Source organism: Primulina huaijiensis, unplaced genomic scaffold (assembly GCF_012295235.1).
Source record: "Primulina huaijiensis isolate GDHJ02 unplaced genomic scaffold, ASM1229523v2 scaffold40239, whole genome shotgun sequence".
Lineage (NCBI taxonomy): Eukaryota > Viridiplantae > Streptophyta > Magnoliopsida > Lamiales > Gesneriaceae > Primulina > Primulina huaijiensis.
The window spans coordinates 174,848-200,752 of NW_027359504.1; the positions used below are offsets into that span (position 1 = coordinate 174,848).

At 36.6% G+C, this 25,905-nt stretch overlaps 6 protein-coding genes across 11 annotated transcripts; 4 read left to right on the top strand and 2 right to left on the bottom strand.

Moving 5' to 3' along the window:
• The first annotated feature begins 343 nt into the window (after positions 1-343).
• Positions 344-3,089, top strand: LOC140969160 (EID1-like F-box protein 2). 6 transcript variants are annotated; one of them, XM_073430430.1, is made up of 3 exons: positions 344-506; positions 1,938-2,707; positions 2,800-3,089. In XM_073430430.1, the coding sequence occupies exon 2, from the start codon at positions 1,947-1,949 to the stop codon at positions 2,688-2,690; it is 744 nt and encodes a 247-aa protein (XP_073286531.1). In that variant the 5' UTR covers positions 344-506; positions 1,938-1,946; the 3' UTR covers positions 2,691-2,707; positions 2,800-3,089. The 6 variants fall into 6 exon arrangements, with proteins under 6 accessions (XP_073286531.1, XP_073286530.1, XP_073286529.1 ...); XM_073430429.1 differs by lacking the exon at positions 344-506 and adding an exon at positions 519-910; XM_073430428.1 differs by lacking the exon at positions 344-506 and adding an exon at positions 519-866.
• An 82-nt stretch (positions 3,090-3,171) lies between these two features.
• Positions 3,172-8,992, bottom strand: LOC140969159 (probable galacturonosyltransferase 14). Its single transcript, XM_073430425.1, has 6 exons — positions 8,272-8,992; positions 6,709-6,764; positions 6,407-6,562; positions 5,267-5,857; positions 4,457-4,759; positions 3,172-4,043 (listed from the first exon to the last, which is right to left on the bottom strand). The coding sequence occupies exons 1-6, from the start codon at positions 8,501-8,503 to the stop codon at positions 3,762-3,764; spliced, it is 1,620 nt and encodes a 539-aa protein (XP_073286526.1). The 5' UTR covers positions 8,504-8,992; the 3' UTR covers positions 3,172-3,761.
• A 1,133-nt stretch (positions 8,993-10,125) lies between these two features.
• LOC140969135 (microtubule-destabilizing protein 60-like) lies at positions 10,126-14,263 on the top strand. The gene is made up of 8 exons (XM_073430389.1): positions 10,126-11,228; positions 11,331-11,382; positions 11,468-11,560; positions 12,681-12,800; positions 13,126-13,224; positions 13,440-13,499; positions 13,584-13,678; positions 13,928-14,263. Exons 1-8 carry the CDS (start codon positions 10,315-10,317, stop codon positions 14,037-14,039), a joined length of 1,545 nt encoding a protein of 514 aa, XP_073286490.1. The 5' UTR covers positions 10,126-10,314; the 3' UTR covers positions 14,040-14,263.
• A 387-nt stretch (positions 14,264-14,650) lies between these two features.
• On the bottom strand, positions 14,651-16,200 carry LOC140969132 (small ribosomal subunit protein eS19z). The gene is made up of 4 exons (XM_073430387.1): positions 16,004-16,200; positions 15,531-15,621; positions 15,082-15,265; positions 14,651-14,888 (listed from the first exon to the last, which is right to left on the bottom strand). The coding sequence occupies exons 1-4, from the start codon at positions 16,085-16,087 to the stop codon at positions 14,813-14,815; spliced, it is 435 nt and encodes a 144-aa protein (XP_073286488.1). The 5' UTR covers positions 16,088-16,200; the 3' UTR covers positions 14,651-14,812.
• A 744-nt stretch (positions 16,201-16,944) lies between these two features.
• Positions 16,945-21,328, top strand: LOC140969129 (probable mitochondrial-processing peptidase subunit beta, mitochondrial). The gene is made up of 9 exons (XM_073430384.1): positions 16,945-17,681; positions 18,608-18,772; positions 18,888-19,025; positions 19,130-19,281; positions 19,385-19,493; positions 19,799-19,897; positions 20,092-20,157; positions 20,637-20,744; positions 20,838-21,328. Exons 1-9 carry the CDS (start codon positions 17,019-17,021, stop codon positions 20,922-20,924), a joined length of 1,587 nt encoding a protein of 528 aa, XP_073286485.1. The 5' UTR covers positions 16,945-17,018; the 3' UTR covers positions 20,925-21,328.
• Positions 21,329-22,609: 1,281 nt separating this feature from the next.
• On the top strand, positions 22,610-25,185 carry LOC140969147 (4-coumarate--CoA ligase-like 1). Its single transcript, XM_073430410.1, has 7 exons — positions 22,610-23,254; positions 23,338-23,497; positions 23,618-24,039; positions 24,112-24,310; positions 24,403-24,548; positions 24,723-24,790; positions 24,865-25,185. Exons 1-7 carry the CDS (start codon positions 22,835-22,837, stop codon positions 25,079-25,081), a joined length of 1,632 nt encoding a protein of 543 aa, XP_073286511.1. The 5' UTR covers positions 22,610-22,834; the 3' UTR covers positions 25,082-25,185.
• Positions 25,186-25,905: the final 720 nt, after the last annotated feature.

The window sequence follows — 25,905 nt, forward strand, 5'->3', positions numbered from 1 at the left end:
ATTTTTAAAAAGTCAAGTTTAAATATTACTAGACTTTTTAAAACTCTAGAAAAATCTAATTTGGATAACATTAATATTTTATAGAGTTTATAAAAATCTATATTCAATATATCTAGATTTTTAAATTCTACAAAAATCAATAAAAATAATTAAAATTTCAAGATTGAATTAGACACCCTAAATCTTCGATATTTTCTTGAGCTCACACATTGAAGGGCGACCGACCCACTACACTGCCACTTTTCTAAAATTCCAGTTATGTAAGAGGAGAAAACTGTTTCATTCGATTCAACACTCACGCGTTTTTGTTCTGGTGAAGTCACGCGTTTCATCGTATTAAAAAACATGTATAATATTGGATCCTTAGATATACAGCGATGAAAACATGTGGTCCCTTGGATCATTAGACTTGCATCGAAGACAAATCGAGGAAGAACACCAATTTCCATGAACAAATTTAAAATCATTCGCCTGTTGTTTTTTACTCCAAGTGACAACGTGCCAAGGTTATCATTTACGACGAATATCATCCACAAAATTCAGGAATTTTTTATATTTTCTTGTGTTCTAGATAGTTAGTTACTTCAAAGCCCCTTCTTGACTCGATACTCTACTTGTAAAATCTCTACGCTACTTTTGGACCACAAATTTGATGTATTTTTTTTCCTTTCTTGGCTGAAATCGTGTCTTGAAATGGTCAAAATTTGGATCGCTTCGTGAATCGCGCGTGTCGATTGGTGATGTCTCAGATTCCATTACATGCAAATCCCTAAAATCTTGGTTTCTTGTCCATGCAGCTGAGATTTGGGGACAGTTGCTGAAACTAGTTTGATTTCCAGCTGAGGTTTGGATTTGTGGTCGTGATTGTATGATCCAGTTGATTAATTGAATAAATTTTCTTTAAATCAAGGTCTTGTTTTTAGACAAAGAAGTTTGTGAGCATTGCGTGTTTTGCGATTTCTACACTTTTTGGGATGGTTTTTTTAGTGATTTTCATCGTGATTCTCCGAAACTCGAAGTGGGTTTCGGTTTTTATATGGCTTAGGTGTGTGATTGGGTGCTGAATCATACTGCAATATATGGAGGTTCTCTTAAATCTCTCTTTAATTAGGTGAATGTGTTATTTCTCAACTATTACAAACTCACTTGTGGGTAATTTTGTTTTAGAGCTTTCGTGGATGCCTTTTACAAATTACAAATTTTCCTATGTGAAATTTCTCACCATTTTGTTGACGCTTATTTTGTTACCAACATTTTCTTTAACTGCTGGTCGCACGTTATGGAGTGTGATTGGATGTTATTTTCTGGTTTATGGTTGGTTATGTATTAAGCATTGTGACTCTTGAGGGAAATTTCCAATTCTTATATTTTTACTGCTATATGCACGCATCTGGTATTAATCAATAGAAAGATTGTTATGTCCACTTTTGTTCTTTGAGTGTGTTTGCTGCCATGTGTGCACCTTTTCGTCTGAGTGGATAATGTTTGGGACTAACTTACTCTAAAAGTTGTGTGTGTCACATTCATTGGCGATAAATTCTGAAGAGGTGGGACTTTCATCGTGTTGGATCTTGCTTCATGATTTACTTGCAGTGTTTCAAGGAAGGCCTTTTACCAATCCCAGATGTTTATTTATTAGTCGCACATAAGTTCAAGGGAAAACTCAGGATTTCTTGGGGAGGGAATTTTTTAGAAAAATAAACACAGCATTTCAATTTTCGTTGTGGTTTCCCCATCACCTATGATATCCTCCAACTCCTTCTTTTGTATTTAAGATGTATCTTCTGTTGTATGAGGCTTTATCAATCATGTTCTCTTGGTGTTTATACTTGTGGAATGAGGTGATCCTACCGATGGAAGTTTGTATGTTTTATCACTTGTTTTTGCGTTCCAATTTTCTATGCTGAGATCTCTTCAATGTTTCTGTCTATTACCAGGAGAGGACTATGAATCTCACAAAGCAATTGCGATGCTTACATTCATCAAGTTGTGTTTGCACGAAAGGGCATCTCAGCGAAGAAGTCATATTCCTAGTTTTCAATCATTTGAATTGGAACCCAAAATTGATTGCCGCACTTTCTTGTGCTTGCAAATGGTTTGATGATCTAGCTAAACGTGTTCTTTGGAAAGAGTTCTGTAAGACACGAGCCCCTAAAATGATGCTTGATTTGCAGTCTAGTGGAAGCCATAGTGTGGATGGTAACTGGAGGGCACTTGGCAAGCTACTTGTGTACTGTTTCGGGTGTAAAGAAGATGGTTTGTTCAATAATATCCAAATCCCTGGCCACTTTGTTTACAGAACACGATTCTCAAGGACATCGGGAAAGAGCTTCCTATTACCACAATGTCGGACAGATGTTTTATATGTCTCGGATCCTTGCGAACATCTAGACCAAGGGGACGAAGGGGACATTGGTTTTTTTCGTGGGATATTTAAATCCTTTGCGGCATCGAAGGTTAGGAAGATGCTGATTCAGAGGGTTGCTCCTCTTCATCCAACGGAGGTATGTCCCTATTGTAAGGCTAAGCTGTGGAACATGCTGGCTGCTAATATGATACCACCGAGTGCTACTTGTCGATTGGGTGCTTATGAAGAAAGCATCGAGTATTATGTGTGCCTTAACGGGCATGTTCTTGGGATTTGTACCCTCTTGCCCTTATCGGATACAGATGAACCGTCAGAGGAGTGAATGGTACCATAAACCAGGTACTATATAGTACCATTGTTTGATCCGCTCAAATGAATTTGTTTTACTCTATTCCTCCTATTAGCTTGATGTGATGTATTTTATTTGCTAGGAACATGTTGATTCATATGTACTCTTGAAAATTGGCCAATGCTATGAAGAGATGTGTGATCCAGATTTTGGAGGCTATTCATCAAGACTTAACTCTGTTGATCAAGTTCCGAACACCATCAACTATACTGCCTTGGAATCTTTTTCTTCCTCTCAGTGGTGTTTAAGTTTCCACATACTTTTACCTTTTTGTACCGTTGCGTGATCTTAAAACATGTATCAGATTTGGAGAATGATCCGGGGCATGATTTCATGTTCTGCTTACGTAGATGAATGTTGTGTATTATCTAACGAGTTTGTAAATCACTAATCTAATTACGTAACCAGCCCACAAGGCCAGAACAAAAGCCACAGTGAATATCAGATCATAGAATTTGATTAAAGAATCATCTGCATATCTATTTTGTTTCGCACGAATGATACATAACAAATAGCAACAAATAGCCTATGATATTCTCCCCGACTCTTGACAACCTGATGATGACCGACTATAATCACCACAATGATGAATGTCGTAAAAATTGGGAACTGGCAACAAAATCTGAATATAAAACAAAACAAATACAAAATTAAAAGAAAAGAATCGTCTCCACGGCCAATGGGCCAGGGTGGGAACCTCACGTAGGATCTGCACATTAGCTCTATCCTTCCATGCATCATCAAGAAGATATGCTGTTGTACCCTTCTGAGCAGGCATAGGGGTTTCGCCATCATGGAGGTCAAAATAATGTACTCGTCTAATAAAAACTAGAAGGAAGTAGAATCCCAATATCGCAAACAGTTTCCCTTCATCGGCCTTTGAGCACAAATGCAAATCAAGATTTTGTTCTCCGCTATGAACAGACAAGTTTTTCATTCTTGCTCAACCGAATAGCAACAAATTTATATACCTCACAAACGCCAACAATGATCCATATATATTATCAAACCGTTTTCACTGGCGCACACTTCGTTGGTTGATAACTACTCCAAAATGTGGCAATTTCTGACAAATTCGTTCGAGTAGTTAACGTACTTGGTCCAAAATGGGCGAAGATGCTCAAAACCAATCTCCAACCATGGTTTTGACTGGCCATTGTAGTGAATAACTGCCGCCTTTTTCACCTTTTCAACGTCGGTTTTGTTTTGATAACCCAACCCAAGCATGTGCCAGGAAGGATCAATTGGGTGAACATGACCCCTAAACGCAATTAAAGCAGGGGGGAGAGTTCCAAGTTTCCATAATGTTAGGTTTGACTTCAGATTCTGCAATAACAGCGAACCCAGTGAAGGAAAATACAAGCATCATATCAAAATCGTCATATGATTCCTACATTAAGCATAGTACATTAATGAAACATAATGAGTGCCTTCATGTACAATGGAGGTGAAATGGCACAAAATAAAAACATATGAAACCACATCAAAGCTTATCACGAGCTATATGAAACATGGCAAAAAACAAGGCCTGACTCAATAGTAGAACATACATATCCATTTGTAGTTAGTTATGGATTAATGACAGTAAAGTTAATAAATGCATACAAAATCTAAAATTCTGACCATAGTGATGATGGGCCTTCCATGTGTATAAATAAACAAAAAATTCAGTACACAGCCCTACAAAACATAATAAGGCAAATGCCCCAACAAATATATGAAAGGGAAATTTTAGTGACCTCCTTGAGCCAGGTATGATAAGTATCTCTGATATTTGTCTTCCGCCACAAACGCAAGTCAAATATATTCATTCCATACGCCCATGCACATTCATCAGGATTCAAATTCCTAGCGATTAGTGGATGAGAGAAGTTGAAATAGTTCCTAAAATGCTTAGACATGACCCACTCATCTTCACCTTTACAGGTTTCAACAGCTCCATTAACTTTTCCACTGAGGTTGATGTCCCAGAGAGGAGATAAATCGAATTGAATCACAACATCATCATCTAAGAACACAACCTTGTCAAGGTTTGGGAATAGCTGCAAGATATAGGGCAACATTATCTCAGCCTTGAAACAGAAAAAGCCAAATGCAAGGTGAAAGGTAATGCCAGACAATCAATGATAAACCAAGTTCCAGTTCGTGCTGTAACAAGTATGAGAGGACTGCTAAAATTGGTTATGTATTTAATTGACAGAAACCCACGAAAAGATAAAAAAAGGGCCAGGCTCCATGGAGAGGCAGGTCAACTTCAAGGGAAATTTGATGACTAAATTAATTGACTCTATCTGCTTATATATGATTAATTCGCAAAACTTTTGCATCCAGTAAAGCTTTGATTTCCGCACCCACATAATGACCAGATTAAATGTCACTTTCAACACACGGAGGCAGATAGTAATTTTTTCGAGGGAATGGTAAAAATGCTAGCCACGTCAGATGGTGGCATGGTATACTTCCCTCTCAATATCACAAGATTGTTTCCTAGTTTTAAAATTATGTAATGAGTTAGAGCACTTGTACTTATTCAATAGCAAAATAATCACCTCTGGAAGGTATATGCGAAGATGGTTGAGCAATGAAATATACTTTGGACTTCTAGCTTGTAATTTAGAGGCAAATGATCGCGGGGTGGTATCACTAAGATTGGCCCCAGTAATGTGATTCCCATGGTAGTAATTCCGAATCCCATTATGGTTCTCCACAGCTTCAAGAACTGGGACATTCTCTCTCGTTAACCAATCAAATTGATGAACACCTTTTACTTCAACTATAGCTGGAGACACAGGATTTAGGGCAAACCATGAATGCATGCCAGCATATGTTTTTTTGTCAGTTATGACATGAAAAACAATCCTTTCTGGGTTCACAGATGACTGGACAGCAGACGTGACGACAACCGCAGCGGCGAGAATGTTGTCTGTGGATAACACAAAGTGATGATAGGAGTTGTCGGAAAGCAAAGGAAGTAACTCTGGAGAAGGTAACTGTTTTCGTGCATGAGCATTGGAAGAATATTCATCTGTCAGCCTCAACGAAAGGCAGTGAATGCCCTTAGGAATTGCACTGGCTGCAAAGTGTTTATGCATTAGCTCTGCGAACTTGGACTCTCTTATCTCCCTTTCATATCTCTCCATCTGTTAGTGGATAACACAAATTCCACATTACAAGATTAGCCTCGCGTAGGAAATCCATAACATGTGCACTTAAAAAGCACCATGTGAAGATTTTAATCATCTCAGATTGTCAGATAATCGCCAAAGTTTTATTTGAACTACTTACAATGATAACTCAAAAATATATTTGAAAAAAAAAAAACTATCCCTCTATGGGGCTGATTAAACAGGAAGAATGAATAAAAGTGAACCACATCTTAAAAGCCAGTATAGTGAATACAAACTTCTATTTAAACAAGATAGTGGAGCACCATTAAATAATATTTTTTTATGTGAAACAAAACCTTGAAGGAGATTAACACAAAGTATGGGTGCATGGTACTTTGGGTATGAAGATAGAAACACATAAAGAAGGGCATTCTGAGGTAACATGAATAAGAATTTGTAATCTGGTATCGTATAGCAAAAAACATCACGTTCCATAATAATGAAGGACATGAGTGTGATGAAAATAAACACAGCAATATAAAATTTGGTAAATTAAGACAGACAACAGTCAGAAACACCTACCATTCCTTTCAAAATCAAAGCAAACTCTTTTGAACTGTGCTTGTTGTTTTTCATTTCAGAAACAAGTTGACTAAAAGATTCTGGAAGCTTCAGACCATCAGGGACTTTTTCAGAGTTCGCTTGATTCAGGATCTTAACAAAGTCCTTGACCATCCTCTGTCATAACAACAACAATAACGAATTTTCAGCATTGCTATAAAAAGAGAATCACCAGCATAAAGACGTACTGTAGTTAAACCGTCATATATGAAAATAAAAATACTATGCATAAGAATTCAAAGAAAGAACAAAAAGACGTTTACCCCAGAATCATCGTTTCTGCCCAGAAGCTTTGGGCCCAAACGCCGTCCTAAACAATCTGAAAAAGTGAAACAGTATAAAACAAAATTTGAAGCCATAGCTTTCATAGATGATTCAACTTCATGTATATATAATTATACATAAACAAATATTAAAACTTTGGCATCTTAAAAAAAGCCCATTTATAAAGAAAGAAGATGAAAAAGGCAAGATTAAGGATTGACACATGCTGATGATAAAATGATGATACTCACAACCAGATTTATACCAGTCAGTCACTATTTTCTTTCATCTTTCTTACAGTCACCAATTTAATAATCAACATTATAGTAGAAAACTGCACCACAATTCTGTCAGTCACTGTTTTTTTCCATCTTCCTTACAGTCACCAATTTAATAATCAACATTATAGTAGAAAACTACACCACAACGCTCGATCAGTACTCAGGGCCCAAAGTGGAAACAAAACTAAAAATAACGTAAGGGGTTCCACTGAAAGGGAATCCAAAAGATAAAGTAAAGATCCAACAAGGCAGCAAATCTTCATAGCATGGAAGTTAAATTACCACCTCTTTCTATCTCAAAGCATACAACATTTCCAGTACAGTTACACATTGAGACATGCTGAGGAGGGAACATGGCACCAGTTTCTTTCAGTCACTTATGAGAGCAAGTTGACAAGCACAAAAATAATTCCGTAAGGTGATGAGGTGTGATGACCCGTTGGAGAAAATAATGACCACGGAAAAATAAATTATGGTTCCAAGTGGAAAAATAGGAAGAACATAAAGAAGCCTTGAGGTAAAAGATCTTCCTGGTGAGTTCTACATAAGAACTTTTGTTTACATGATTTATACCTAATGATCAGAGAATTACCAATTCAATAGTTTCATTCATCTACTCCACATAGGTTGTGGTCAACTATGTATACTTCTATGCATTAAGAAAGTGATATAGAGACCACGATAGATTTACTACAGGCACGAGACTAGATATGAGTGCACCAATATCTACTTGTCAAAACTCACTTTTTTGATAATTTAATGGTCGTTTGCAATATTTAGCCATAAGCCAATTCCGAAACTTACACTTTAGACCTAATCTTCAATAATATATGGTCAATCTTATCCTAGCACAGAAAAAAGTAATAGAGACGCCAGTGCACAGAGCAAGGGAAAAAAGATCTACATAAATCAGGATATCACAAGCCATTGGCACAGCTTATAGTGCGAAAATAAAATCAGAATCTTCAGAAAGAAAAGCATGTCTGATGCTGTTAAGGTTGAATTTGAAAATTTTCACCAGTAGTTTATTTTCTTATTGCTATTTGATTTCAATAAATAAAGGGGCAGAAGATACCACGTAGTAAACACACATAATCGTGTACAAGTTACAAAATTGAAAGGAACCAAAATCCAAAAATCAGTCGCCCTAAAGAAATCCTCAAATCCAATCAGCAGAGTTTATGGAAAAAAATGTCTAAAGATCTAACAAACATCATGGCATAAATTATCATGAAAACAAAGTTTTGCATCGGGGTTTGTAGGCAAGATGCATGAAAGTACCGATTGAGGAGCACTTGTTGACACCTTCGAGGGTGACGACCGCGGTGAGAATGAAGACAAAAGGCAACAAAAAAGCAAGAATCAAAATCGTATGGAAGAGAGTGCGGTACGGAATGTGGCGAGCTGCGACCTTGATCTTCATCAAATCTCCGACTCCTCCATTGACATTTCCTCCGCTGCCGCTCGATGATATCGTTATACTTCTCATGCTAGGTGAGAAGTGCAGCTGCATCTTCCTCCGCCGCCACTCTCCTCCTCCTCTTTTCCCCTTTTGCCCTCCTATACTTCAACAAATAATCTCTTTCACCACCGTCGCCACCACTATTGCAGCTAATAATCACCTCCCTAAAACAAAAACACAGGTCCAAACAATTCTGCGAAAACGATAATGAACTCCTCACCATCAGATCTGCCACAGCAGCTATTCAACGATCCTGATTCCCCTACCGCGGTGCATCCACCGCATTGGAATCTTCAATGATCCGTATAAATCCCAAGCCCTAAGATTGTCTCTCCACAACTCGATTCGATTCCTCAATCTTCATGCACACAATAACAACTTTTCTGCCAATAAACACACATGAATGAATGCCAACGATTTAAATTACACGAATCAAATCAAACAATAAATTCTGCCCCAAAATTTCGCCTCTTAATTAATTGCAGGGACTTGATTTCCTTCTGAATTCTTTGGATCGGAAATCGGAAAAATAAATGAAAAGAGAAAGAGTAAGTATAATGTGAGAACGTCTTAATATTAATAATAATAATATTATTATTATTATTGTTATTATTATTATTATTATTATTATTAAATTTGCCATTAAAACAGAAAAATAAAACAAAATATAAATATAAATGCCAAATTGCTAATATATTATCTTTGGACAACATGGGTTGGGCAAAAATTTATTGCAATGCCTGTTAAAAAAAGAATTACATACTATAAAAATAAATTATTCAAAAAAAAGAAGAATTCAATATTTTTAATATTGATTAGATGATTGAGAAAGGGATTTTTTAACAAACATACGCAATTCAGAAATTGATTGAAGGTTGATTATTATGATTAAGAAGATATTTGAGGCCATCTAAATTTAATTTTGTCAGCTTGATTTTCAACAAGATGGATTTTCATGCAATGCTACCAAGTCAAATAAAACATTCAATGAAGATACTCGAAAAATGTTTTACGGAAGTTATTTAAGACTGAGTTTAAGTTGCTGATTTTGATTTGGATAATCATATTTGATCGAAAAAACTGCGGTGTATTTCAAATGTAACCAAGATAAGTTTCTTTCAAGATCAGATCCATCATTGATTGGAAAAATTGTGTCGTATTTCTATGTTCTCTAGGCAAGTCAACATTTTGATAATAATATTTCGGTTTAGGCGTTTTAACAAATTGTGGGATACAAGTCATTAAAACCATTCTTAACTACACTTCTTACACTTTTAAAACTTTATTTATCACTTATATAAAAAAACATATTTATGACAACAAAAGTATTATGTCATCCACAACATGTATTAAGCATCAACATAACTAGCGATAATTAGCGACGCAATGGTATGAGATGTGAGTGGTTCGAAAAAAATTAGAAAAGATATTATGCTTTTTTAAAATAAAAATTATTCGTTTTGATATTGAAATGGTAGGTGTATTTTTGGAATTATAATTTATGTTATGGAATTATTTTCAATGTACTACTCTTATTTTTATATAAAAATGTTTGCACAAAAATTGAACTGCCGTGCGGTCTTTTCTGCTATTTTCATCAATATCGATTCATCTGAATTCCATTATTCCCGAATCTGACGATCTAAAATCCTGTGAATGAATCCAACGGAGTAGAACCCAGCACATGGAAACTAGCCGTTACATTTCGAGCGTCCAAAGCTCAACGTTCTCTTTTTCCTCCCCTCAGTTCCCTGTTTCAATCAATCAATAAAACTCAACAAATTCATATAGCAAAAATCTAAATTCGCGAGATTTTTCATACTGAATCGCTCCGCTTCCTTTCTTTCTCCAGGAATTTGGCCATGGATTCGAGTTCGAAGACCGCTGCTGCAATGGTTACTCCTGGGAAAGAGAAATCCATCCGCTCAAATCTGCCCAAAACTGACGGTTCCAAAAAATGTTCGGAGAATTTCAATCCAAATTTGTCGAGCCCTAACTTGAAGCCCTCCAATTCTCCATCAGTTATTAACTCTGAAAAGAGTGCCAGAAAGGATTTTACCAGAAGCCCCAACCCTAACCAAATGGCTTCCCCTCTGCTGAAGAGCAAGATTCGTGGTAGGAAGTTCGTGATAGCAAAGAAGAAATCTCGAAATGAGGAATCGAACTCTTCGACCTCCGCTGTGGTTTGTCAGAAGTGTAAGAAGACCATCAAGTGCCTGTGTGTGGCCCATCAGAATTTGAGGGCTTCTCAGGAGGAGTTTTTTAGGAATCGGGGGGAAATAGATAATGATGTTGAGTTTGAGAAGCTAAAAGTGTATGATGATGAAACTGTGAAGGCGCAGATACAAATAAACCCCATTGGTCAAGACTCCGGTATCATCAATGAAGGGAAAATACAGGGAAATGACGCTTCATCTGAAAATGGTGGGGAAGAGGGCGAATCCGGGTTGAAGATGAGCAGTGATAGGTTGTTGGAAGAAACAAGAATGGCGAGTGTGCCAAAGCCAGGATCTGGAAGGGTGATGCATTTGGTGAAGGCATTTGAAAAATTCAAATTGATTCCAAATTCAAATGATTTGAAGGAAAAAGAAGTGGAAGAAGTGAAGGACGAAAATAAGGGGCTAAAATGGGAGTTGAATGGACTTCAACAACCTCCTAAGTTTTCTAAAACGGAGATTCCATTCTCTCTGTTCAGTCCATCAGACCTTCTCCTTACATCAGAGAGCTTAGGTTTAGATTCCAATCGATCTTATTCGCTAGACAGCAGCCAAGGAAGGTCAGTAGTCAAGCTACCGTTATAAAAATTTGCACAACTAAATATTTTGAAATTTTGCTTTTCTTGTTTTGGTTCTGAATTTTGTTTCGTGTCCTTCTGAAGCATTAGCATTTCAGTCAGGACTTCTGCGGATGGTAGAACAAGCAGGCGGCGAGTGAGAACTTTTATTCATATGTCTATTTTTAGAGATGATTCATTTAGACAATATAGGTGATCTTACATACATTTTACTTCTTCAGAGTGCCGAATCATCAGTAACCTTTTCTAGAAGACATTGTAAGAGAAAACAGCTCAAACCAACCTCTCAAAAGCCCTTCATGCTCAGAACTGAGGTTTGTAACAAATCTTGTCCTTCCCATCTTACAGTTCTGGTTGTAAAGTTTGCATACCGGCAACTTTTTTATTGTATGCGTGATTCTCGTAGCTGAGTTTAAGTCAAACAATTTCTCATCTCAGCATAGCTTTGGTGTTGGGAAAGTTGACATACACCGATCAAGCTGTACATTTTAGAATGATAATAAACTGATATCGTCCTTCTATAAAAGAAATCATTCTCAACACCGTGCTCTGGCCTGGCCATTCCCAGTTAAGTATATTAACAGTGAGTGTTCTTCGTGGAGAGATTATTGAAATCCATCATAAGGTGGATCTCCCTAGAAACACTGGTTTTTCGTCAATGACAGATATTTGGCAGGGAATTTAGAATTTTTCGTCATGCTTATGCAGGTATTTACTGGATTGATTTGCTAAAATTGCAAAATAATCATAAAATGACACACAACAATTGACTATTATGTGGATATCCTTAAAAAGCTTATTATCCTCCTATAGTTTTTCTTTTACGAAAATGAAGTGATCAAGGGCAGGTCGGTGGTGGTTCTGCTTTTCCACTGTCAAACTAACAGATAAGTGAACCGACATGTTCTTGGGTGGATTGAGTTCATAGTGACGGGAGGAAGAAGATGTTTGCATCAGCACATATTGGCACCATGTTGAGTAACACAAATTCTTTGCTAGCCAAATAAAAAATATGAGAATTGAAGGATATATATTCTTTTCCGTAGAAATAATTGTCCCTACTAGGGAAGTGATTTACTCTTAAGCTTATGCATGATTAAATATTTGAGTTGCATAATTGTCAGTAACTACAGCTTCTTGTAAAGATTAAGTACTCGGTTTTACGATTAGAAAACGACAGATGCTTGACCTCACACTTTCCGGCCGAAGCATATTTCCCTTTAATCAAACCAAGTCACTTGACGAGTGGATTGTGGCCACACTCTTCCTCTTAATTCCACTTTTATCTGGGCCTGAAAGTGATTTGTTAATTTTGGTGCCATAGTTCAGTTAGTTAAAACTACTATACAAATGCATACATGGGTTTTTTTTGGTGCTTCATTCTATCTGTATCTTTACAAATAACGCTAATTCTAGCATTTGTTTATACTTTAGCAAAGAGGAAAATGCAAGGAAGAAGAATTCACGAAGAAGTTGCAACAAATGATGGAAGAAGAGAAAAAATTGCGAATACCTATTGCTCAAGGTCTTCCTTGGACCACAGATGAACCAGAGGTAACTTTTGCTCCCTGAGTGAAGCATTTTTTCATAGGAATTTAGGTTTTCTCTTGTACTAAACTTTATGCCACCTTTATTTTATTTCATAATTTTGACTTGTCTTTTTTTTCCGTAGTACCAAGGCTTTCAAATTTTCGTGATCACCGATTTATAGCTCGTGTGAATTAATTTTTGGGTGCAAGCTGGCATGTCAGTTTACACCACTGTATATTTTATAATATGTCAGTTTACACCACTGTATATTTTATAATTTATGTGTTCCATTGTTGTTAATGTGTCTATTTGAGTGAAGAGTTGATAGCATTAATTTCTTTCTTATCAGTGTTTGGTGAAGCCTCCAGCTAAAGAAAATACGAGGCCCGTGAATCTGGTCTTGCATAGTGATATAAGGGCAGAGGAGCGGGCTGAATTTGATCATCAGGTAAAAACATAGCCTTAACCTTCAGGTTCTTCACTATCGACAAACCCGTTGACACTTTTATTAGAAACATAACGATCACAGATGACTATCAGGTCTAACTGTGATTAAATTCCATAATTGGTCCAAAATCTTCTTGTGTTGTCTTATATAAGTTCATTTTGTTTCTAATCAAGTTGACAGATTGTTGCTCACCGTGTTTACATTTATCCGTGAAGGTTGCCAAGAAAATGAGTGAAATTGAAGAATACAGGATGGAAAGGGAGAGACAGCTGAAGGTAAAGAATTCATGAAAAAAATGTTCGAGTCAAAGGACTGCAGTGACAGAGGTTATCCTTAATTTGACACCTTCTCTTTTGCAGCTTGCCGAAGAGGAGGAAATCAGAAGACTGAGAAAAGAGATTGTTCCAAAGGCTCAACCTATGCCATATTTTGATAGACCATTCATCCCCAGAAGGTAGCCTCATATACTACGCTTTGTCACATTGGATTCAACTTGATTTGTTTGTTGCTAAACTAAAATACAACACGAATGTCCGAATCAGTGTGAGCTACGTATCAAATATCTAAACAGCGTATGAGCGACGCAATGAATATCTTACTAAAAGACGTTATACAGTAACTTATTTTCTTCTAAGCTAAAAAAATGACAAATATTGATCGCTCTTGATAAAATTAGGATGAGCAATGCCAAATGTTTATGCAGGTCTACGAAGCAGCCGACCATACCCAGGGAACCAAAGTTCCACGTACCCCAACAGAAGAAGATCAAGTGCTGCGTGTCCTGGGACAACAATTGCAGCGAATACGAAGGGTGAATGGTCGACTGTCAGTTTTGATCCAAGCAGAAATGTAATGTTATTCTTTACATTTGTGTATATCTCATGGCACGAAGTAATCATTGAATCTAATTCTTTATGTTTGTGTACATCTCATTTGTTTTCTTGGAAAGTTGGAACATGTATCTGCGGCAATAAAAGGTCTCAAACACTCAATTTAGCAAACAGATTACATGAATAGCTGGAACGATTATAATCATCCATTCCTCTATTTCATATTTTTTCATTTCATGAATAGGGACGGGCAACTGAGTTAATAGGCAGCGTGGAGACACCATGACAGTAAAAAATTTACGACAAGGCTCAACCCTTTAAATGCGGACACACAATTTTTCTAATTTCGTTACACCGATAAAAAATTATAACTTTTACACACACTGAAACCGATTAGAAGCTCACTTTCAAAATGTATTTTGTTTTGTTAGCATATAATAGAATTTTTTTAAGTTAGCATAAATCAACCAAACTAAATTTAGAGAAGTCATCATTCATCAAGCAAACCATTCCAGTGGAGTAGTAAACGCCTTCCCACGTAAATAAAAAATTTAGAACCAATTCATTAAGGGGAAAAAAGCATAACAGGCACACCATATCCAGAAGTAATTAACTATCATAAAATGTAAAACAAATTTCCAGAGTGCATCTTAAAAATAAGAAGATAACCACATGGAGAAATTTGCAACAAAAAAATGTTCGAAAACTTCAGACAAAACTCTCAACGGATAGGACACATGCTTTCACACTAGAATAACTTATGGTGCAACGACAGCAATCCTTCCAGCTACTTGATCAAGATCCCTTTGTCCATTAGAAGTGATTCTTCTTCCGCTGTTACACAAGGACACCCACCAAACAAGAAAATAACATTAGAAAGTTCAAAACAATGTTGAAAGTTCAAAACAAAGTTGCATGCAACTGAATCCTGATCCAAAAGATTGTTCCATAAAACATTTGTCGACATAGCAGTGCACCAAATGTGTCAAAATCTAAGTTACCATAACAAATAATTTAAAAAACTTACCCCCTTGGTTCCATCTCGACAATGCCCATTACTTGCAACTGTTGAAGTATGTTACGAGCAATGGACCCACTGCTTTTGCAAAAATGAGGGGGACGACTCCCATTCCTCTTGCTCCCACCATAAATTCTCCGGAAAGCACCCACGCCAATACCTCCCCTCAAATAAATCTTCCTAGCCATGGAAGCTGTATAATCCATTAAATTAAATTATATTTCAAACACAACAATCCGAAGCAGATAACTGGTACAAAAAATCAAAACTTCAATAACATCCAAATCAAGACAATAAGTCCTTTTTCACAAACAAGAAACCAAAAACAGATAACGTTAAAAAAGTTGTCGAACGAGTGTCAGAAATTACCAAATCTAGAAACCAAATGATTATGAAGAACAGGTACACGTACGCATACACAATACACAAATAGAAAAAGAAAAGAAAGAGCAGTTTACCAGCCCTGATGTAGTACCAGTCAGGATCATATGGAGCAAGCTCTTTCAGCACACCAGTTTTCACAATATCAGTCCACTCAGGAAGCTCCATCTATTTTTACAAAAATCAAAAGGAAAATAAACATGGAGTTCTCGTTTTTTCTGTGTTCTTAAATTATCTTCAACTTTATGACCCCATAACGATGCATCTCATAAAACAGAAGTCCTAATATATTTACCATCGTTTTTCAACACAGGAAACAATGGGCAAGGGATACATTCAACCAAAAACCGATACACGCAGCCAGGAGCAAAAAGGCAAAGCAGGAGAAGAGGAAAAAAAACAACGCAGAGAGGGCTCAAACATGCTTCAGAATCAAAATCACCAACTCGGAGGGAAATGGCAATTCACTTAAAAAGTACAAAACTTTCACAAAACACCACACTTATATAATCTCCAATCGTGATAAAAATCTGAATACTAAGAGTCGTACCTTTCCGGAGCGCTTGAGATGAGCGGCGTACGCCTTGACGAACTCGTGAGGGGAGACATCTTTGACAGTCTTCGCAGTCGACATAACTGAAGATCTCAAATCTCACGCAGACCACGATCTCAGTTTTGCGAAAAATGACGATTAGCGGAGCTCCAGTCCCTCGTGAAAGATGTTCGCAGAATGAGGGTTTGCGTGAGATTTATTAAATGGAGGCCCGGCTTATCATTGAGCTCATGCATGTTTGCAAACCGGCCCAACATCGTTCATATGGCCCATTATTTTTCTACCTTGATTGATTTTGGTTCGATTATATCAGACAAATGTTTTTTTTTTTAATGATATCTATACCATACATATATCAAGCAATAGCACCCTATGCTCTCTTATGACTTACCAATTATTTTTTGAGTAGGTCTCTTATGATACGGTCTCACGAATATTTATCTTCGTGAGACGGGTAAAAGTAATACTTTTAGCAAAAAAAATAATACTTTTTCATGTATGGCCAAAGTAAGAGATCCGTATCACAAAATACGACCCGTGAGACCGTATCACACAAGTTTTTGCTTTATTTTTTAGAGTAGGTCTCTTGTGAGACGGTCTCACAAATCTTTATCTGTGAGACATGCACAATAAAAAATAATACTCTTAGCATAAAAAGTAATATTTTTTTATGGATAACCCAAATAAGAGATCTGTCTCACAAAATAAGACTCGTGAGACCGTCTCACACAAATTTTTACCTATTTTCTAATTAAATAAAATACGATATAATAAAATGCAATCTCAAATATTAATTATAATATTACTTTAACTTTATAATATTTCACACAAAATTTATTATATATACAAAAAAATTATATCAAAATTTATTTATGTGTGTAGATATAATTTTTTCCCCTGCTATACCATATTTCTATCATTATTTTTTTAATTTGATCCTGACTTCGAGCCCCGTTGTTCGCCATTACATTTCTCGTTCACGTCCCATCAAACCCTAGGAATTGCGGAGGCCATGACGATCCGCCGCATGTTAAACCTCACTCGCCGCGTGCGGAAGCCTAGCCATGCATTCGACTCCCTCCGTCCTCTTTCTACGGCCGCCGTCGCCGCTTCATACTCTGCCCCATCCCTCCCTTCCCCTCCGCCTCCAACCGCCATGAATTATGACCGATTAGCTGAATCCGTCAAAGAAAAGCTCAAGAAAGTTGAAGAGCCCGATCACCGCTTCCTTCAATACAACTCACCTCACCCAACCGTAGATTCTCATACCGAAATTCTCTCCGCTCCACTCACCCGGGTCACGACACTCCCCAACGGCCTGAGAATTGCGACCGAGTCGTCGCTCTCCTCGAAAACGGCGACTGTTGGGGTTTTCATCGATGCCGGGTCGAGATTCGAGAGCGATGAGTCTAATGGGACCGCTCATTTTTTGGAGCATATGATATTTAAGGGGACAGAGAGGAGGAATGCGAGGGAATTGGAGGAAGAGATCGAGAATATGGGTGGCCATTTGAATGCTTACACTTCGAGAGAGCAGACTACTTATTACGCGAAAGTGATAGATAAAGATGTGCCGCGAGCGCTGGATATTTTAGCTGATATTCTGCAGAATTCGAGGTTCGATGAAAAGAGGATTATCCGGGAGCGCGATGTCATCCTACGCGAGATGGAGGAGGTACCGAATTGTGTTGTGTTTGTTTGTATTGAGTCGATTTCTTGGTTGCTTCCTTTTGGTTGCTTTTTGCTCTTGGAAAACAAAGATAGTGGTTTTATGATGACGGAATCTTTATTTCTTTCTATATCTTCTTCCTGCTCTATGTATGCATTCCATTAATCTTGGCTATAAATAGTTGCATAGTTTTTTAGTAACTCCAATCCGTGAATGGTTTCTTTACTTAAACCAGCCTTTCTGGCTAGGTTCAAGCAAAGATCAGTCCTCTCAGCGAAAGCTTAAGTGATCTACGAGAAGCTACCACCTTTCTCAACGAAAGCTGAACTGTTAGGCATGCCGGATATATGGTGGCTCTTCTTAGGTTTTAATTCCGGTTATCCGGCAGTACGAAAAAGAAGGGCTGTCTAACTATTAGGCACGCAAGACTTATAATGGCCTTTCTTAGGTTTTGATCGAGATCGCAAGAATATATTTGCAGGGCGTGACAAGATTTGTATTAATAACATTCTTGATGGATACTCATTTGCCATAATGAAAGATATTGATATCTATCAAGTGCATCAATTTTTTTGTTTTAAATTTCCTTCAAGTTTAAATTTTCCTTCGGGTTCCAATTTTTAAATATTCAGAAGTTTCATCTGACTCGGACTTTTTTTTTTTTTTTAATAGTGCTGATAATTTAGTTTGATTTGTTATGTTCAACTGCTTTGTCTTTGGGGTTGTGGTGATGGCAAATCATATGGTGTTTTTATCAAACATGTGATTATTATGACTTACTTTGTACTTCTGTCAGATTGTTTAAAATGCTATTTGTTGGACTATCGATTTCTGTTGCATTTGAGTTTATTGTAGTTCTTCCCTTTCTTTTATAAACTGTATGTAATTTAGATTCACTAAACTGACTGGTGTACATTATCAACTGATCACAGGTTGAAGGGCAAACAGAAGAAGTTATATTTGATCATCTACACGCCACTGCTTTCCAGTACACACCTTTGAGCAGAACAATACTTGGGCCTGCTGAAAATATCAAAACTATTGGCAAGGAACATCTTAAAAACTACATATTGACCCACTACACTGCTCCCAGATTGGTACTTATATGAACAAATTGCCTTTTCTCCATCGCACTTTTCCCAATTTTCTGGAATGATATTTTTCTCTGTACTGAATTTTTATCACTCCTTTTCTTATTTGCATCCATTATAGATAGTTTCGGCTGCTGGTGCTGTTAAGCATGAAGATATAGTTGAGCAAGTGAAGAAATTATTTACTAAGTTGTCAACAGATCCAACAACATCTTCTGAGTTAGTTGCGAGGGAACCTGCAATATTCACGGGGTCAGAGGTATGCTTATCGTGTTTGAATACTTGAATCATGTTAAGTAATTGTGCTTGATACTTTTCATGGCCAGTAACTTCATTTTGGTGTCTGACATTGGGAATGTGTAGATCAGGATGCTGGATGATGACATGCCTCTTGCCCAATTTGCAGTTGCTTTTGAAGGGGCTTCTTGGACCGATCCAGATTCCGTTGCTTTAATGGTCATGCAATCAATGTTGGGTTCTTGGAACAAAAATGCTGGAGGTGGGAAGCATATGGGGTCAGTGTTTGCTACATAGTATCTAAAACTATCTAACTTCACTGTATATCGTTTTTTATATTCACCATCTGCATTCATGAAATATGTTCAACTTTGATTGTAGTTCTGAGCTTGCACAGAGGGTTGGTATCAATGAAATAGCAGAGAGCATGATGGCTTTCAATACCAATTACAAAGACACTGGTTTATTTGGTGTTTATGCTATTGCTAAGGTGGGCACCCCAGTTGTGGGGCAGGATAATTTTTTTAATTGAATTATTAGATACTAGAGCATTAAATCTCGCTTCATCAGTTTTTCTTACTATAGTAGTATAGTTGTTGGCTATTTCTCTGTTCAAGTTAACCCTCCTTTCATTCAGTCCTGCCTTTACCTCTACACCTTGGAATTTCATTTCCTTGCATGTTTCGCCAAAGAAATACATTTTTATTTTATTTTTCATCTTGGGTGGTTGGTTTTTTTGTTCAGGAACTGTACTTAGTCTACTTACTATTTTTTACTTCTGCGTTCTGTTTGCAGCCTGATTGTTTGGATGATTTGGCCTATGCAATTATGTATGAGGTCACCAAGCTATGTTATCGAGTATCAGAAGCTGATGTTATTCGCGCTCGTAACCAGGTATTTTAAAGTAAATATATCATGTTTACATTTTCCTGGGATTTTGTTAGGAGTAACTAACTACCCTGTTGGATTTACGTCAAATCTATTTTGGTATAAGCATATTGGGGTTCTGTTAACCTGAAGTTCTTGTCTTTGTTGTGTGTTTGTTTTATCCATGCTTATTGTTAATCATCGATGTTTGTGATGTGCAGTTGAAATCTTCTCTGTTGCTTCACATTGATGGAACCAGTCCAGTTGCTGAAGATATTGGACGTCAGGTATATAGTTGGCTTTTAAGAATCTGATATTTTACTGGAATAAAGCATGTGTAGCCAATTATTGCAAGTATACATTTTGTTTCCTTTAATTATTCAACTTCAATTAAGCTTCTTCTGAATTTTGCTGGAATTTCCAGACAAAAACTTAGAAATACTAGTTTATTATTCATCTTTGCCAGTATGTCGTGCAAACCTCGGGCATAGGATATTCTTCATGCACATGATTGAAATTGTTGTATCATTAGTTGGTAATGAGTGTTATGCTAATATGTACTGATAGCCTTAAGCGGTAAGCTTCAGTTTATACTTGTACCTCAAATTATCCTTTTTTCCGTGAAATTTGAGTGAATTAATTTATTCAGAATCATATTTATCGATAATTCGACAATTTTTTATACTTGCTGTAAATTACTAACTTGGCACTGTTCTTTTGAAGAAGTTATCTTGTGGCTTTTAACCTTTTTTCATTATGGTTGCAGCTGCTTACATATGGTAGGAGGATTCCCTATGCCGAATTGTTTGCCAGGATAGATTCTGTAGATGCCAGCACTGTCAAACGTGTTGCAAACCGGTTTATATTTGATAGAGTAAGATGGGTTCTAAGATTCTGAAGTGCTGCAACACCTCGACTCGTGATATTTATAATCTGTATCATCTAAATTATTTCTACATCTATGCAGGATGTCGCGATAACTGCGATGGGTCCCATCCAGAGCTTACCTGACTACAATTGGTTCAGGCGCAGGACCTACTGGCTCCGATATTAGGTTCCTAATCTTTGCAAAACAAACCCAGTTTTCTGGCATTTGACAAGCAAGAACCACACACCCGTGATGGTCGCTTTAATTATCTTGATTTTGGACACCTACATTTGCTCGCTTTTGTATCATTTCCGGCTAATGGAATAAATTAAGCTGTGACCATTGGTACTTTTATCATATTGACAAAACATAATTCAACATTTAAATGAAGGATTCCATGGACGGAATAAAGATAGCGTGCAGCCATTTTTCTTCTCATGCCATCCAATTTTTTTTTTAGCTTATTGGCTTTTGATTGAAGAAGAAAATAGGTACTTGTAGTTCGCACAAATAAATTTTCAACAGTTGATTTGAGATGTACCATTTTGAATGTTTTCTCTTGATGAGTATTTATTTTGTCTTTGTTTGCACACCTATCGGATCAAATTATTCGCCTCTCTCATATATTACTTGCTATATTGTGTATCTTGTTACGAGCCTTGGTTGTTTTTCACACTCCATCGGAGTATTTGGTTTTTGCTTTTAAGACCCATTATAAGTATTCAATTATCGCCATAATAGAAAATGGAACTCGACTCTTAGATTAAGAGTGTATTAACGAGTATAATAGTTTTTCAAACATTTTTCTAATTGAGTAATTAAATTTAAAAATTACGAAGAAAAATAAAAAATAGTCAAGTGTTTGAAAACACAAATAAATTTAGAAAATCAAAAGTGAATAGTGTTTGATAAGTATGTGATTTTAGTTAGAGTCATCAAAACATGTGAAGTCGTCGGGTCAACTTGTCTTATCTTAAAAAAATGACGGGTTGCGTTATGATTTTAGTGGCCAGTTTAAAGGAGAACTTAAATGAGCCAGTCCAAACGGGCCACAAATTGTGGCGGGTCGGACTTGGCCAATTTTTGTAAAAAATAAAATTTATAATTTTTCATTAATTTTTTGTGAATTGTTGCATCAATGTATTTTTATATGGTTTTTTTTTTTTGGAAATTAAAGCTAGTTTTTAATATCTTACATTATTATTTTTTTATAATTAAATTTTTATATGTTATTCATATTATGATTTTTATACAAAATATAATATTAAATTTTTTTATGAATTATTTTATTCACATTTATTATTTGTTATTGTGTGAAATTGTTATTTTGTTTGTTTGAAATATTATTAGTGTTGTTTTCATATATATATATTTTAATTTTTGGCTGGTTAGCCGGTCTAACCCGTGGCGTGGTAGGGCGGGGCGGGGTTCTCCGATGGGTTCGCCCCGTTTGATTGCTGGTCGGTCCATTTGATAACTCTAATGTTAATATTATTTTTTGTTTTACAATAATAACTTTTGTAGAAATAAAATTAATATTTTAAATGTTTTTAGATTTCAATTAAATTAAGCAAATTTTAACTCCGAATACTAGTTTAAGAAACAAAGCTTATTTTTTAAATAAAAAGCAAAAATAACGTTTTTTAGATATTGCAAACAATCAAAAAGATTTTCGAGATTTTGATTCTTGTTGGCAAAATGGAATTTCGATGCTCAAGTCTATGAAATTTAACTACTTGCATTTCACTCAATAAACGTAGTGTTTCTAAAAAATTTCATTACCCAAATTCCAAGCTAGTCTATGCTCAACTTGCTGAAACCGAAGTGGTGGGGATTGGGATTCGAATCATATTGTGCGGGAGATGAGAAAAGGCTAGTTTTCTGAAAATAATGTAAGCCATTTGCCTCGAACATGATCCAACAAACTCTCACCTGTCAAACCCCCCCATGGTTTTGCCTTTATCTGCCTCCACCTAAATTCATACTAATCCAGTTCATGTCTCCAATGTGACAAAGAACTGATATATTCGTATACAATCCATCTCCTATAAATTCAAAAAAACCAATTCATGCAGACTTAAGAAAATAAACCAACCATGGGAACCGATGCCAAGAACTTGGCAGAAGATGAAATTATTTTCCGAAGCAAATGCCAACCAGTTTCTGTTCCGGATGACATTACGCTGCCTGAGTTTGTGCTTTCGAATATGGACTTATATCTGGACAAGATCGCAGTTGTGGATGCAGTTACTGGGAAAGGCTACACTTACAGGGAAGTGAGCAGAGATATCAAGAGATTCTCCAAGGCTATTAGGTCACTCGGGCTGAGGAAAGGCAGAGTCGTGTTGGTGCTCCTCCCCAATGTGGCAGAGTATGCTATCATTGCACTTGGAATCATGGCTGCAGGGGGCGTTTTTTCTGGTGCGAACCCCAGTGCTCATGCATCAGAAATACAGAAGCAAGTTGAGGCTGCTGATGCAAAGCTTATCGTAACAGATGGATTAACCTATCACAAGGTCTGACACCGTTAAAATTGATTTTATGTTGGATCATCATATGTATACTGATCAATTTGCCAGCTGAATTTTTGTACACACAGGTAAAGGATTTGGGATTGCCCATTATAATACAAGGCGAAGACCGTGTGGATGGAACTATATACTGGGATGAACTGCTTGAGGCAGCAGACAAGGCTAATACTGATACTATTGATGAAAAAGTGGAACAGACTGATCTATGTGCCCTTCCATTCTCATCAGGTAATAAGTTTCTCAAGAGACTTAAACTTGGGTTGGTCACTGGTCCAACATAGTTCAAACCAAACCTGAGATCTTTCCAATATAAAAATGATCATGTTTCTTTTCTTTTCTTATTATCAGGCACCACTGGATTGTCAAAGGGTGTGATGTTAACACACCGAAACCTGGTGGCTAACCTCTGCTCATCCCTATTCAGCGTTGGCCCTGAACTAATTGGTCAGATCACCATACTAGGCCTAATACCATTTTTTCACATATATGGCCTAACTGGAATTTGCTGTGCCACCATAAGGAACAAAGGAAAAGTTGTATTGATGCGTCGGTACGAGCTCCGAACATTTCTTAATGCACTGATCACACAAGAGGTCACGTTTGCGCCTATTGTCCCACCCATTATTCTGGGATTGGTCAAGAACCCTATCGTGGATGAATTTGATCTTAGTAAACTCAAGCTTAGGTCCATCATGACTGCTGCAGCTCCCCTCGCTCCAGAAATTCTTAAAGAATTTGAAAAGAAGTTTCCTGGTGTTGAAGTCCAAGAGGTAAAGTCATCCCAAAATCTGTCATCAAAATCCCAGAAATCTTGATTATTTGTCTCTTATATATGATTTTAGGCATATGGAATGACCGAGCATAGCTGCATTACACTGACTCATGGGGATCCAAACAAGGGACATGGAATTGCAAAGAGGAATTCAGTAGGATTCATTCTTCCAAATTTGGAAGTGAAATTCATCGATCCCGAAACAGGTCACTCACTTCCCAAGAAAACACCAGGAGAAATCTGTGTGCGAAGCCAGTGCGTGATGAAAGGTGAACTAACCAAGCAAAAGGACCGATAATACATAATAACTTTTATAGTTTCTTGTATTGTAACTTTACAATATATGGAAAAATAATTTCAGGATACTACAAGAATGAATATGAAACCACTCTCACCATTGACAAAGACGGGTGGCTTCATACTGGAGATATAGGCTACATCGACGATGATGGGGACGTTTTCCTTGTGGATCGAATCAAAGAGTTGATCAAATACAAAGGTTTCCAGGTATAACTGTAATATTTTAAATAGTGTCAGTCAAACGTCATGTTCGGATCATTGTGCCAAGTATGAGCTCGGCGAAAATATACCACACTTCTCAACAAAAAATTTCAAAGGCAGGCTAGGCTGGCAGCATTGAAAAACATGAAAATCTTCTGACCAACGCTTTTTACTTGGCAGGTTGCTCCAGCTGAATTAGAGGCCATCCTTCTAACACACCCTTCAGTTGAAGATGCTGCTGTAGTGGGGTAATATCAACAGAATCTTTAAATTACTGTCTAGAAACGGATATATTGACCATTACAAAATGATTCTAATTCAGGTTACCTGACGAAGAATCCGGAGAGATACCAGCTGCATCCGTCGTATTAAACTCGAAAGCAAAAGAAAGTGAAGAGGATATAATGAACTACGTTTCATCCAATGTGGCCGGCTACAAACGAGTGAGGGTGCTTCAGTTTGTGGACTCTATCCCGAAATCGCCTTCGGGGAAAATAATGAGAAGGATCATCAAGGAAAACATGATAAAGAATATATAGAAAACAAAGGTTTCTAGAATGCACTACAATAATCTTGATTCATGAAGTCATTTGAGGCCAAATATTTAATCAGCTTGTGTAACGAAAACTTTTGAATGTTTTGAATCGTGCTTTTAGAATTTATGTGATTTTTCCATTTCTTTCTTTCAGGATGCCTCGTGTATATATTAAATTAAATAAATATAAAAAAACAACACTTAATGAAATAATGGCAGGATTTATGTATCTGATAAAAATTATAGCTAAATTTTTTATCAAAAAATGTCATCCATGGAGCTTTGGAGTCCAAATTTACAGTTTTAGGCACATTGTGACGAACTACAAAGCTTCGTTTCATCGTAAGATAGCCCACCAAATGGAAATAAGTTTAAATTAATACATTTCAAGAAATCTTGATTAAGTTCTCTTACTTTTAGCAAAATGCACGTACATCAGGTTGAGAATATAATAAGAACCACTATTTTATTTGTTTTTAGAAAATGATACGGGTTAGATTAGATACCTTTTATCCTTATAAAAGTTAAAATCCACGGTTAATTTTATTCCATATATGTAAAACAAGTTTTTAGAAAGTTATATTCCGTTGTCCATTCGATTTCTTTAGATATGTCAAAATGAGTTATGTCCGTCGGACCAATCTAATTCATCGTAATAAAAAATGTGGGTTGGTTGAGCTTTTAACAACCAATTTGGAAATGAGTCAAAATAGGTTAAACCGTTTGAGTTATAGGTAAAGACGGGTTGACTTAGGTTGGCCCTCGTTTTATTAAAAAATTAAAAATTTATTCATTATCTATATCAAAGTATGTCTAATATAAATTTTA

Bases quoted from the DNA above. Each gene is read 5' to 3' on its own strand.
- LOC140969159 (XM_073430425.1), bottom strand. From the start codon at position 8,503: ATGCAGCTGCACTTCTCACCTAGCATGAGAAGTATAACGATATCATCG. The intron at 6,765-8,271 runs GTACTTTCATGC...TCACTTTTTCAG, and splicing joins CAACAAGTGCTCCTCAATCG to ATTGTTTAGGACGGCGTTTG. The intron at 4,044-4,456 runs GTCACTAAAATT...CTGTTATTGCAG, and splicing joins ATCATACCTGGCTCAAGGAG to AATCTGAAGTCAAACCTAAC.
- LOC140969135 (XM_073430389.1), top strand. From the start codon at position 10,315: ATGGATTCGAGTTCGAAGACCGCTGCTGCAATGGTTACTCCTGGGAAA. The intron at 11,229-11,330 runs GTCAGTAGTCAA...GTCCTTCTGAAG, and splicing joins CTAGACAGCAGCCAAGGAAG to CATTAGCATTTCAGTCAGGA. The intron at 13,500-13,583 runs GTAAAGAATTCA...TCTCTTTTGCAG, and splicing joins AAAGGGAGAGACAGCTGAAG to CTTGCCGAAGAGGAGGAAAT.
- LOC140969132 (XM_073430387.1), bottom strand. From the start codon at position 16,087: ATGTCGACTGCGAAGACTGTCAAAGATGTCTCCCCTCACGAGTTCGTC. The intron at 15,622-16,003 runs GTACGACTCTTA...TTGTAAAAATAG, and splicing joins ATCTCAAGCGCTCCGGAAAG to ATGGAGCTTCCTGAGTGGAC. The intron at 15,266-15,530 runs GTAAACTGCTCT...TGGATTATACAG, and splicing joins CTGGTACTACATCAGGGCTG to CTTCCATGGCTAGGAAGATT.
- LOC140969129 (XM_073430384.1), top strand. From the start codon at position 17,019: ATGACGATCCGCCGCATGTTAAACCTCACTCGCCGCGTGCGGAAGCCT. The intron at 18,773-18,887 runs GTACTTATATGA...CATCCATTATAG, and splicing joins ACTACACTGCTCCCAGATTG to ATAGTTTCGGCTGCTGGTGC. The intron at 19,282-19,384 runs GTCAGTGTTTGC...CTTTGATTGTAG, and splicing joins GGAGGTGGGAAGCATATGGG to TTCTGAGCTTGCACAGAGGG.
- LOC140969147 (XM_073430410.1), top strand. From the start codon at position 22,835: ATGGGAACCGATGCCAAGAACTTGGCAGAAGATGAAATTATTTTCCGA. The intron at 23,255-23,337 runs GTCTGACACCGT...TTGTACACACAG, and splicing joins ATGGATTAACCTATCACAAG to GTAAAGGATTTGGGATTGCC. The intron at 24,549-24,722 runs GTATAACTGTAA...TTTACTTGGCAG, and splicing joins TCAAATACAAAGGTTTCCAG to GTTGCTCCAGCTGAATTAGA.